General features: G+C 44.3%; 1 protein-coding gene across 1 annotated transcript in view; it reads left to right on the forward strand.

The window, feature by feature from the left end:
* Positions 1 to 13,456, forward strand: part of kif6 (kinesin family member 6) — a gene marked incomplete at both ends in the record, with an annotated part of 167,374 nt that overhangs the window by 113,991 nt on the left and 39,927 nt on the right. The window contains 2 exons of the mRNA XM_079833947.1: positions 7,869 to 7,950; positions 8,116 to 8,251. Coding sequence (XP_079690073.1) covers positions 7,869 to 7,950; positions 8,116 to 8,251 — 218 coding nt within the window. The remainder of the gene's footprint in view (positions 1 to 7,868; positions 7,951 to 8,115; positions 8,252 to 13,456) is intronic.

The raw sequence follows: 13,456 nt of genomic DNA on the forward strand, positions 1-13,456 counted from the left end.
GACTAAGTGGTCGTTCACATTTGTTTCGTCTTTTGTGCACTCAAGTTCATTACATTTAGAATACCGCACCACCGTCGTGATGCTCATGTGGTGCGGCGTGCTCGTTTTTCAAAATATTTAATCTATATACGCGGGAACGTTTAGATTGTTCTGCACAGGTTTGTTAGAATAAAATGCCTTTAAACATGGCAGGAATATCTGTTTGTGTATGCATTTGTAGATTTTATTGCAAACAAGTCATGATATTCAACTGTGATACTGTAATGGGAGATTCATGTTGAAAACAGTTGTTCATTTTTTTCAGGATTCTTTGATGAATAGAAAGTTTTTAAAAAAACAGCATTAATCTGAAATAGAAAGCTTTTGTAACATTAAAATGTCTTTACTGTCTCTTTTGACACGTTTGCTGCATTGTTGCTGAACAAAACTATTAATTTCTTTAAAAAATATTAATTATTAATAAAACTTAATTTAAAACAAATTCTTACTGACCCCAAACTTTTGAACGGTAGTGTATAATGCTACAAAAGTGTTACAAACAGAGGTGACACGGAGAACTGATGACAGGGGTTAACAGAGTTTATTGACAGGACCAGGTAATGAACAGTTGGAGTAGGTAACGGCAGGGTAATCCAGTGGAATGTCAATGGTGATACTATACGTCTTTGTTGCAGGATACACGGAGCCAGGAGACAAGACAAGGAGACACTCAGGAGACAAGGAGAACAGGTGGGTAATACAGGTGAGTCCGTTGAAAGCATAGGCGTGAGCGTGTACAAACGATACCAGACAAAGACGGAGTGTGAGAGTGGAGCTTAAGTGCTGGAGGTGATTGCAGTGCTGATGACATGCAGGTGTGTGTGATTAATACTCAGGTGATTGTGAACGTTGAGTCTGGGAGAGGGTGGAGCCTGGCGTGCTTGTAACACTACCCCCCCTCCACGGCCATCCCCTGAGGGCCGAGGACCACGACGCTGTGGTGGTCGACCTCGACCCAGAGGCGCCGGTCTGTCAGGACGAGAAGAGTGGAAGGTTTCAAGCAGGTTTGGGTCTAGGATGTCGTGTCTGGGTATCCACGATCGCTCCTCTGGGCCGTACCATTTCCAGTCCACGAGGTACTGGAGCTGACCACCACGACGCCGGGAGTCCAAGATTTCCTGGACCTGGTATGCCGCGCCGGCTTCTAGAAGAAGCGGAGGAGGGGGCTCCGGGGTAACGCCAGGCTCTGGGGAAACAGAAACAGAAGGGTGATGTGCTTTAAGAAGTGAAACATGGAACGTGGGGTGAATCCGATACTGAGGTGGGAGTTGGAGTTTGTACATGACGGGGTTGATCTGCTGCAAGATGGTGAAGGGGTCAACGAATCTGGGACTCAACTTCTTGCATTACAGACGCAGTCTGATGTCCCGGGTCGACAGCCAGACCTTCTGCCCAACCTGGAACGTGGGGGCCTCTGAGCGGCGAAGGTCGGCCATCATCCTGCGTCTGCGAAGGGCCCGCTGAAGTTGGTGATGGGCGGAGTCCCAGACCCTCTCACTCTCCCGGAACCAGTAGTCGACTGCAGGGACATCGGAGGGTTCCCCTGACCACGGGAAGAGGGGAGGTTGATAGCCGAGCACGCACTGGAACGGGGTAAGGCCGGTGGTAGGCTGACGTAGGGAGTTCTGTGCGTACTCGGCCCATCCTAGGTACTGGCTCCAGGAGTCCTGGTGGCCATGACAGAAGGTATGGAGGAAATGGCCAATCTCCTGGATCTTGGATCTAGGTCACACCTAGGAGGGAGAGGAAGGCTTTCCATACCTTCGATATGAACTGGGGACCCCTGTCCGATACTATGTCTTCGGGTATCCCATAGTAGCGGAAGACGTGGTTGAACATGGATTCGGCAGTCTCTAGGTCAGTGGGCAGTCCTCGTAGTGGAAGAAGGCGGCAGGACTTGGAGGTCTACCACTACTAGGACACAGGTACAGTGGTTGGAGACAGGGAGATCTGTGATGAAGTCCACTCCTAAATGTGACCAAGGGTGGTTGGGAACGGGCAGAGGATGAACATGACATGGCACATTCCCTACATCCCTGCACGTACCTTCTGACATCTGATGTCATCTGGGGCCACCAGAAGCGTTGACGTAGCAGTGAGAGGGTTTCATTGACCCCAGGGTGACCAGTGCCCAGCAATGTGTGGGGGGAGTGGATCAGAGGAAGACGTCGTGGTTGAGGAATGAACTGTAAGCCCGGGGGACAACCCAGCGGAACGTCGGTGGAGGCATTGGCTGAGGGCAGGGACTCTTCTGACCAGGTTATGGGACTGAGGAACAGCTGGGTCGGAATGATGGGCTCGGATTCCTCAGTCTTCTCCTCTGGGCTGTGGATGCGGGAAAGGGCGTCCGCCTTGATATTTTTAGCACCGGGTCAAAAGGAGATCTGAAAGTGGAACCGAGTGAAGAAGAGAGCCCATCTGGCTTGACGTGGATTCAGCCGCTTGGCCTCTCGGAGATAACCTGGGTTCTTGTGGTCGGTGAGTACCAGAAAGGGGTTTGGCGCCCTCGAGCCAGTGCCTCTACTCCTCCAATGCGAGTTTGATGGCGAGGAGTTCGCAGTTCCCGATGTCGTAGTTCACTTCCCCCGGGTTGAGCTTGCGGGAGAAGAAGGCACATGGATGGCGGCGACTGGGGTTCCCCTGCTGGGAAAGTACCGTTCCCACTCCGGTGGTGGAGGCGTCCACTTCCACGACGAAGGGCAGTTCTGGATTGGGGTGGACGAGGAGGGGAGCGGTAGTGAAGGCGGTCTTCAGGGTTTGGAAGGCTTCCGTGGCAGATGGGGTCCAGGACAGAGACTTGGGCTTGTTGCGAAGGAGACTGGTGAGGGGACTGGCGATGGAACTGTAGAGGTGGATGAAGCGGTGTTAAGAAGTTGGCGAAGCTAAGGAATCTCTGGAGTTCTTTAACTGTGGAGGGGGTTGGCCAGGACCGGATGGCTTCCACCTTCCCCTCATCCATCCGGATGCCACTGTGGTCGATGTTATAGCCGAGGAACTGCACTGAAGGCTGATGGAACGAGCATTTCTCGGCTTTGAGGTATAGGTGGAAGCTCCTCAGGCGTTGGAGGACCTCCGCAACGTGGTGGCGATGTTCAGCCAGGCTCCGGGAGTAGATGAGGATGTCATCGATGTAGACCAGGGGCCAGTTGCATAAACCGTTAAGACTAGTCTTAAAAGTTAGACATAAAAAATTTTTCTTTAAGACTGTTCATAATTTTTTTTAATCAGTTACATAAAAACATAGACTGGCCTAATTTGATACGAAAAGTAAGACTGAATGCCACTTGCCTAACTGCTAGTGGCTCATACTAGATCTTAAGACACTGTCTTAACATAATGGATTAGTTTATGCAACTGGCCCCAGAACGAACCTGTGGAGAAACTCCCGGAGCACCTCGTGGATGAAATCCTGGAATACGGAGGGGGCGTTGGCAAGTCCATAGGGCATCACTAAATATTCGTAGTGACCGGTGGGCGTGACAAAGGCGGTCTTCCACTCGTCCCCCTCACGTATCCGGATGAGGTTATACGCGCTGCGGAGGTCCAACTTCGTGAACACAGTGGCACCACGGAGATGTTCCAGGGCAGCTGGGACGAGAGGAAGGGGGTACCTGAACTTCACGGTAATGTTATTGAGTGCTCGGTAGTCGATGCAGGGCCGCAAGCCTCCGTCCTTTTTAGCCACAAAGAAGAAACTTGAAGCAGCAGGGGAAGTAGATGGACGGATGTAACCTTGCTCCAGCGCCTCCTTGATGTAGTCCTCCATGGCCTTCTCTTCCGGATGTGAGAGGGGATAGATCTTTCCTCTGGGCACTGGTTCACCGGGCAGCAGATCGATGGCACAGTCCCATGGCCGATGGGGAGGCAGCTTGGAAGCCCGTTGGGGACAGAAGACGTCACTGAAGGGGGCGTAGCAGGATGGAACATCAACTGAACGTCTCTCTACCGGACTCTCGATGGACGTGGCGCAGACAGGGAGATCTTGAAGACAAGGAGAGGGACGTACCGGTGGAGATGGGAAGCAGTCCGGGAAACAGCTGTCGCCCCACTTCAGGACCTCTCCTGTCTTCCAGGAGATGACTAGTTTGTGCGGCTCTAACCATGGGCGCCCTAGAATGATGTCAGCGGTGGATTCCTCCAGAACCAGCAGATGTATCCGCTCCATATGGAGGATTCCCACTTGTACTCCAATGGGGCCAACGGATCGACTGACCTGCCTCCGACTGAGGGGTTTCCCGGTTATTGACTGGATCTGATAGATGGTCGGAGTCCCAGACGTGCAGAGCTTGAGCTGGCGGCAGAGGGTGCCCGAGATGAAATTGCCGGCTGACCCAGAGTCGAGGAGGGCAGTAACTGGAAGAGAGATACCGGCAGCAGTAAGGTTTACAGTTGTGGTGAGTGGTTGCATTTTGTGAAGAGGGGGAATGATAGCACTCACCATGGGACGTGGGGGGCGGACTGGGCATTCTGAGATGTAATGCCCAGGTAGACCACAGTACAGACACAGACTCTGGGTCAGCTGCCTCTACCGCTCAGCCGCTGTAAGTCAGGAATTCTCTAGCTGCATCGCCTCGTGGGCTGGTTCTGGAGGGCTGACATCAACTGGCCGGCGGAGGAAGGTAGAGAATGACGGCTGGCCCTGGTGTTCTTCGATACACGACTGCATACGAGTGGCAAAGTGGATGGAGAGTTGGATGAATCGTTCAAGCCCGATGGTATCCTCTTATGCAGCGAGATGCAGCCGCACCCGAGGATCCAGACCTTGTCGGTAGGTCGTAATCAGGGATTGTTCGTTCCATCCACTCGCAGCAGCAAGGGTGCGAAACTGAAGGGCATACTCATTGACAGACTGCGAACCTTGTTTCAGGTGGTCGAGTTGCTCACCGATTGACGAATCCCAGGATGGTTTTCCGAAGACTTCCTTGAAGTGATGGGTGAAACCGGAAAGGGTCTGGATCACGGGACTGTCGTTGGACCACAACGATTCCGCCCAACGGAGCGCTTTCCCCGCTAGCTGCGAGGTGATGAACGCTACCTTGGCGCGATCGTGTGGGTACAGGTGCGGCTGCATCTCCAGGACCAGCGAACATTGCAGAAGGAATCCGTTGCAATCCTCCGCCGAACGGACGTCGACGAGCTCTTTGAAGAGATCCTGGGTGCTCATCCTGGTGCTGTGCGGTGTTGGTCCGGTATTCTGTTACAAACAGAGGTGACACGGAGAACTGATGACAGGGGTTAACAGAGTTTATTGACAGGACCAGGTAATGAGCAGTTGGAGTAGGTAACGGCAGGGTAATCCAGTGGAATGTCAATGGTTATACTATACGTCTTTGTTGCAGGATACACGGAGAGCAGGTCGATGGAGGAATGGACCGATGGAGACCCGGAGCTAGGAGACAAGACGAGGAGACAATCAGGAGACAAGGAGAACAGGTGGGTAATACAGGTGAGTCCGTTGAAAGCATAGGCGTGAGCGTGTACAAACGATACTGGACAAAAACTGAGTGTGAGAGTGGAGCTTAAGTGCTGGAGGTGATTGCAGTGCTGATGACGTGCAGGTGTATGTGATTAAAACTCAGGTGATTGTGAACGAGTCTGGGAGAGGGTGGAGCCTGGCGTGCTTGTAACAAAAAGCTTTAGATTGTTAGTGTGTAACAAAAGAAATTAATTTCTATGATGTTAAAATTGTTTTTAGGATTAAATTGTGCATTAATAGGTTGAGAAAATCAAATGTTTTTATATCTGAGAACCTTTTATACACTTAACTGCAGACACTGAAATAACATACACTTTGAGTGTCCCTTGTAGAGAACCACTATTGTCCCTTATTTTTGTCCCACTTTTTGTCCTTTGTGGTGTATGTTTGGATTGTGTTGTGTTGTAAATAAATGCAAAGAATTTAAAAAGCCATTATTTTAATCTCTTCACATTCTTTGTTCTAGTTCCCTCACAGTCATTCAGCTGATATGTGTGCTGATGATCAGTGAGATCTTGGCTTAGCCTGACTTTGCTCTGGGTATGCTGAATGGTCTCCATTCGAGCGGGAAACAGTTGTGCCCACCTTGTGACCGAAAACCAAATAAACCCTAGATAAGTTGTTCTCTAGGCAGGAGAAAGAACACTTTTCTTGGTGTTGAGTCTCAACCCTAGAGAAACTAGATGAGCTAACACACTTTCACTGTGTTGAAGCGCCTTCTCACGCAATTGTGCTAATATTAGCAATCGTCTATGTAATTCAAAATGTGAATGCCCCGGAATCCTAATGGAGCCAGTACTGCATCCATGCATTTTGTATACGTGCGGTTACAAGGCTAGCCGAATGGAAGAACTCGAAATTGGTAAGCTTTTGCCCCCAAGAGCGAACCTCAGGAACTTCCTGTGTTGTGGCAATATTTATATGTGAACACGTGTCTTTCAGATCGATCGTGCTGAACCAAACATATTGTTAAATTTGTGACACGATCGTCTCTACAATTAACATCTTGAACTTGAGTGCTTTAACTGTACGGTTTAAGCCTCGAAGATCTAAGATTGGACACACCTCCCACCCTTCTTGGGAACCAGGAAGTAACTGCTGTAATAGCCCTTACTCTCCAGAAGAGGAACATGTTCCGCGCTGCCAGACTCTTAGAGTGATAACAATTTTAACACTTCCTGTTGAGATGTTCTATGTCCTATGAATTTATTACATCTCCAGGATTTATGACACTGAACATCTAACATTCCAACCGCTGTTTTCTACATGGCTTCGTGGGGAAGTAGGTCTCTTTAATGAAGATGCAGACCCAGGCGAGAGATAGCTCGCAAGCGTCTCTTCCACCTGGGGCATCTCTACATACCCACACGATTTCGCACCCACGATAGTCAAAAATGTCGACGTCGAGGGCACAAAAACACGTGAAGTGAATGGTTTTCTCCATGACATCTCCATGGTTTTCCCTTGTTCACAGTGCCAGTCAAACTGTATCCTGGCCACTGCACGAACAAACAACTCGATAAATTCGGGAGCCCCGCAACGCGGATGCGGACTGAAAGTAGCCAAGACGAGCACAAAGCATTTTAACTGTAAAGGCTTGCAATGCTCGCACTCGCCTGACTCAATGCAGAGACTGCATGCTCTTCCCCAAACACACACAGCAATAATCGTGTGTATCCAGTTCTGTCATTTGGAAGAGAACATGGAGAGACACAGCATTTACCCTGCTGACTAATTTTCAACTGATTAGATTTCTTTCAGCTCTTTTCACTGATGTTTCTTTGTAACAAAGATGGAAAGAGGGAAATCTGCACACTGCCAGTTGAAAACTAACTCCTAACAAAGATCTCAAGTCGTGTTTTGAAAGGTAGAGAGAGATTTTTCAGAGAGAGATTGTTTTTGGGGCTACAAATACCTGCAAATACCTCCGGGTCAATTTCATTGACATGTTATACACACTATTTCACAGCTGGACATGCTAAAGACACTTCCCAAAGCGCTATAAGCTAGCGCAGCATTGAGTGAATCTTTTGTAGAGTAACATAGATGATCTAAACAATAAATGATGGATACCTGCTGGAGTCGGTTTTTCCAGATAACTGTTAGTTCCTTAAAGAAACTATTAGTGTCAAAAATCAGTAAAACCGATAGGTCAGTTTGCCTCTACAAACAACAAACCCAATTAGTAAATGTCTTTTTATTATGTGTTACTGTGAATATTTAACACAACAACAGAATTTTTGGACGAGCTAGCCAGTATTTTTACTTCTGGATAATGTGTTGTTGCAGCTGTTGAAAAGTGTGTTACATTGTACCATTTTCATATTGCATACCTTTATTCTCTTCTCTTTAGTCTTAACAGGAAACCAAAAAGAATCAGAGTCAGACCCTGTTGAGGAAAGACTCCTTAACCAGATAGAGGAGGAGAAGAAAAAGTGTGTATCATTTTACTTCTAAAATATCTGTAATTCAATATGCTAACCTTCTTTGATCTTACAATCTACAAGTCTTGTGCCAAGTTTTATGCTTTAAGGAGTGTTATGATCTTTGTGAAAAATGTCTTGTATGCATTACTTACATTTATTATTTTTTTCTTATAGTTACAAGATCACATCTGGATGTTTAAAAGGGTTGAGAACAGAGATTGAACATCTACAGCTGTTGCGTGAAAAGTCGAAACTGAAACTCCAAAGGGACTTCGAGAATTGGTGGACCCAGGAGGGCTCTAGACTACAGGTATTTTTGTTAACAATATATAGTAGCATGCTCTGTTACTCCTTAATATTTAGCTATTTAGTAACTTAACAGCCCAGTCCAGATTTCTCTTAAATGCAATGATTAACAATATGTCACTTGCTCAATTGTTGGGTAATTACATGTCACACTTTGTGGTCATTTTTTACTTTGACTGTCATATGGTCAAAGCTGTATGACTGGTGTGAATGTGTTTCGTCTCTCTGTCAAGTTCAAGCAATATCTCTTTTAACAAACTTCCAAAGAATAGACACTACCCTTCTCTTTACTATACTCCATAATATATTCTGGTAGTACGTATGTAACTGTCTGTCATTTATTTATTTGCCAAAAGACTGTAATATTCTTTCAATCTGTCAGTTACAGATGGTTTCGGGTAAGCGCTGTTGCTGCCAGATTTCGATCAATAAAAATAACATTACATTTAATGCCAAACTAAATAGACTTTATGCAAAGGCATGTTTCTTAGTGGCACCTAGTGGAATTACAAAAATACAGCATATTTTGCAATCACAGCTCTTACAGGTGCTTGTGACGGCATGTCTCAACAGGTAAATGTAGGCTATTTTCAATAAAAGGTCCAACATATTAATAATACTTTTTAGCTGTGTTGTGTCATGAGAGTTAGCAACTGAGTAGCTAACACTCTGTATAGAGTGAACGCAAGCGTCAACTTATAATAAACCCATCCAATGTATCTGCATCAGGCCCTTTTTTGACATGACCCACCACCCAGTATTTATATACCATTCAAGTTGACTTATTCACAATACAGCACTAGCCTCGAGTACCTTATTGTTTTTATAAAACCTTTACCACACAATACAAATATTAAAGATAAAATATATGTATCAAATGCAACTTTCATGAAGTAAAATTGAAAACTGAAAACCTTCCTTTCGCTGGAAAAAAATGTGTCACTGATCGTGAACAGCAACAGAAGTTACATTAGTACGCCATTAGATGGGAAAAATGGGAATCATTTAAAGTAAATAAGAGGGATCATACAAAATGCATGTTATTTTTTATTTAGTACTGTCCTGAATAAGATATTTGACACAAGAAATGTTTTAAATGTAGTCCACAAGACAAAAAAATTGCTGAATTTGTTAAAATGACCCCGATCAAAAGTTTATGAACCTTTGATTCTCAATACTGTGTGTCATTCCCTGGATGATCCACGGCTGTTTTTTTGTTTTATGATGGTGGTTCTTGAGTCCCTTGATTGTCCTGAGCAGTTAAACTGCCCAATGTTCTTCAGAAAAATACTCCAGGTCAAGTCAAGTCAACTTTATTTATATAGCGCATTTTACAATGAATAACAGAATTTTATTCGGCCGAACAGCCGCTCCGGAGAAAACGTTGATGTCATCTACCTCATTTCAAATATCATATAGTGACAATGTGGGCAGATCAGTAATTTAGTTTATATATTTAATTTAATTTACTAATTAGATTCATTTGGATATTTAGTTGAAAATCTAGTGATGGGTTTATTGAGGATGACATATTGATTTAACTAGGGCTAGGGCTGGAATGATTTGACCAAAAATAAAAATCTCAATTAATTGAACATTGTACCTCGATTATGATTAATGAACGATTATTTTGCTCTTTTTTGCTTTCCTTTTTTTGCCCTCATAGTTCACTAATAAGGTTTGTACTGTAAACATTTTCTACTATTAAAGGTGGGATATTTTTTTCTAATGAAAATGTGCATTTCTTTGTGATTTGTGAAGGAAACGGTTCACTTTGAGCAGTTATTGTCTATGGGGCAGATTTCTGTTTGTTGTACATCAGATACAGATAAATTAGTGCATAGCCTACATAGCATTACCTACATTACATTTATTTGAATGCATTAATGAGAGAGTGATTGTGTGTGTGAATTAGTCATACCACCTCTATTAATTATGAAGCTGTGGTTTGTACTTACTTCAAAGGTATTAAAATCTGTGCTATAACGGTTGTGTTTCTAAGCTACTTTAATGATAAATCACAGAGCAGCGTTGACATGAGTTTCTGTGCTCGTCTCTGCGTGTGATCTTCACGTGATGTGCGAGCTACTGTTTGAGTGTTCATGTGTCACAATATATCAAGCTTAAGTTCAACATAATACACATCTGATGGTCTAAAATCGCTTCAATGTTCAAACTGGCAGGCCTTAAAACACATACAAATGACAAAGCTTTGTGAGGACGCAAGTGAAAGTGATCTGACGCGCGTTGTCAGAGACACAACGTGGCTCGGCTCTCTGTGTCACAGAAAAAAGCTCATGAGCACTGAACGGAGAAGTTTTCCATAACATTGTTCTTGAATAGTGCACAATCGCTTTAATGTTTAAACTGGCAAGCCTTTAAACTCATTTAATTGTCAAACTTCATGAGGACGCAAGTGAAAGTGATCTGGCTTCGGGGCTTGCGTGTGCCGTCTCTGTGTGTATCAGTGCATATAAGAACGGCGATTAACTTACCTGTATAAACTGTGTAAAACATGCAATTACCATAGTAATTCTGAGCATCTATAAACAATGATAGCTGCTCCTGCATCTTTCTGTGTGGCTGCAAACTGCACTTGATGTGACTGACGGGGCGGAGTCACGTGAAAACCGAAATAACCAACATGGGAAAATTACGTTGGTTAGAGGTTCTAAATTTCGGTTTTGATTAGTTTGTCCTGACCTCAGAGAATGTTTTCTCTATCCACGCAATGTTCTCACCTTTTTTACCCCTCACCTGTTTCCATCCCTGGTTCTCTGTCTCTCTCTTTTAATGAATTTAAATAAATGTGATAATTCTTTCAAATAAAACAAGCCGATGTTTCTACTTTATTCATATTAGATTAATCGGTCATATTAGATCGGAATATTCAAAAGATCGGAGACAACACGGCAGAGACGGGTTTATTGAGGATGCTGTAGTGATTAAACAATTATTAAATTACAATATTCAAAAAATCTGAGTCATCACGGCGGAGATGGGTTTATTGAGGATGCCGTATTGATTAAACAATTATTAAATTGCAATATTCAAAAGATCTGAGTCATCACGTCGGAGACAGGTTTATTGAGGATGCCGTGTCGATGAGGTAATTTCAGGGGGAGTCTACTTGACACGGTCTCTGCAGACACTTCAGGGTCATGCGTTGGTCATGTCTGGGCACAGGTCCACCATCTGATCTGGATACGGCCCGGATTTGGCTGACTGCAATAAACCTTGGGATAAAACAGAGAGACTAACATTAGCGTAGATGCCATTCTTCTGATGATGTAACGAGTACATCAGGTGTTATGGGAAGTGTTCCCGGTTCCAGCTTACCTAGTTAATGCAGCCTAACAATCATTTAATTGAAAAAGTGTTTTATGTGTATGCCATAGTAAAGAGATGTGTTTTTAGTCTAGATTTAAACTGACAGAGTGTGTCTGCTTCCCGAACAATGCTAAGAATACTGTTCCAGAGTTTAGGTGCTAAATAGGAAAAGGATCGACCGACTGCAGTTGATTTTTATGCATTGGGATTAGAAAAAGATGCATTGGGATTAGCATTTAAAGACATTCTAAACTCTATTGGAGTTAGGCAACACGTGTCAGGACCCACTCATCGTCATAATCATATTTTAGACCTAATATTGTCACATGGAATAAATGTTGATACCGTTGAAATTCTTCCAGTACTTTAGACACAGTTGCTCCCCTGCGCTTAAAGAAGTTTAAAGAAAATAGTTCAACGCCGTGGTACAACGTGCACACTCGGGCCCTTAAAACAGCAGCCAGAAAAATGGAGCACAGCTGGAAGAAAACAAAACTAGAGGTCTTCCGTACTTCGTGGAAAGAGCACATGATCGCATACAGAAAGGCCGTAAAAACTGCTAGATCTGCTTATTTCTCGACTCTCTTGGAAGAAAACAAACACAACCCTTGGTATTTATTCGATACAGTGGCTAAATTAACCAAAAATAAAGCTTCAACTTCTGATGTTTGTAAACAGCACAGCAGTAATGACTTTATGAACTTCTTTACATGTTAGACTGATAATATTAGGAAGAAAATTTTAACCATTCAGCTGTCTACTACAGTAACACATCAGACAGAGCAGTGTAGTGCAGAGCATTAGCAACTAAATTCAGAAAAAAATGAATTTTTAATTATTGGACAAAAAAGCTCCACAAGTAGTAACCTAGAATACTGTCTAACACTTGATGGCTGCTCTGTCAAGTCCTCGTCGTCAGTGAGGAACCTGGGTGTGCTCTTTGATACCAATCTTTTGTTTGAAAGCCACGTTTCTAGCATCTGTAAAACTGCATTCTACCATCTTAAAAATATATCTAAATTACGGCACATGCTCTCAATGCAAAATGCTGAACAGTTAGTTAATGTGTTCATGACCTCAAGGTTAGATTATTGTAATGCTCTACTGGGTGGTTGCCCTGCTCGCTTAATAAATAAACTCCAGCTGGTCCAAAACGCAGCAGCTCGAGTTACTAGAACCAGGAAGTACGACCATATTAGCCCAGTTCTGTCAACACTGCACTGGCTGCCTATTAAACATTGCATACATTTTAAAATCTTGCTTATTACTTACAAAGCACTAAATGGTTTAGCTCCCCAATACTTGAGCGAGCTCTTAACATATTATACTCCATCACGTCTACTGCGGTCTCAAAATTCTGGCCAGTTGATAATACCGAGAATATCCAAATCAACTGCAGGCGGTCGATCCTTTTCCTATTTAGCACCTAAACTCTGGAATAGTCTTCCTAACATTGTACGGGAAGCAGACACACTCTGTCAGTTTAAATCTAGACTAAAAACACATCTCTTTACTATGGCATACACATAAAACACTTTTTCAATTAAATGATTGTTAGGCTGCATTAACTAGGTCAGCCGGAACCGGGAACACTTCCCATAACACCTGATGTACTCGTTACATCATCAGAAGAATGGCATCTACGCTAATGAAAGTCTCTCTGTTTTATCCCGAGGTTTACTGCAGTCAGCCGGATCCAGGCCGTATCCAGATCAGATGGTGGACCTGCGCCCAGACATGACCAACGCAGGACCCTGAAGTGTCTGCAGAGACCGTGTCAATTAGACTCCCCTGAAATTGCATCGTCGACACGGCATCCTCCATAAACCCGTCTCCGGCGTGATGACTCAGATTGTTCAAATATTACAATTTAATAATA

The sequence above is a fragment of the Gobio gobio genome (genome assembly GCF_949357685.1).
Source record: "Gobio gobio genome assembly, chromosome: 13".
NCBI classification, from domain to species: domain Eukaryota; kingdom Metazoa; phylum Chordata; class Actinopteri; order Cypriniformes; family Gobionidae; genus Gobio; species Gobio gobio.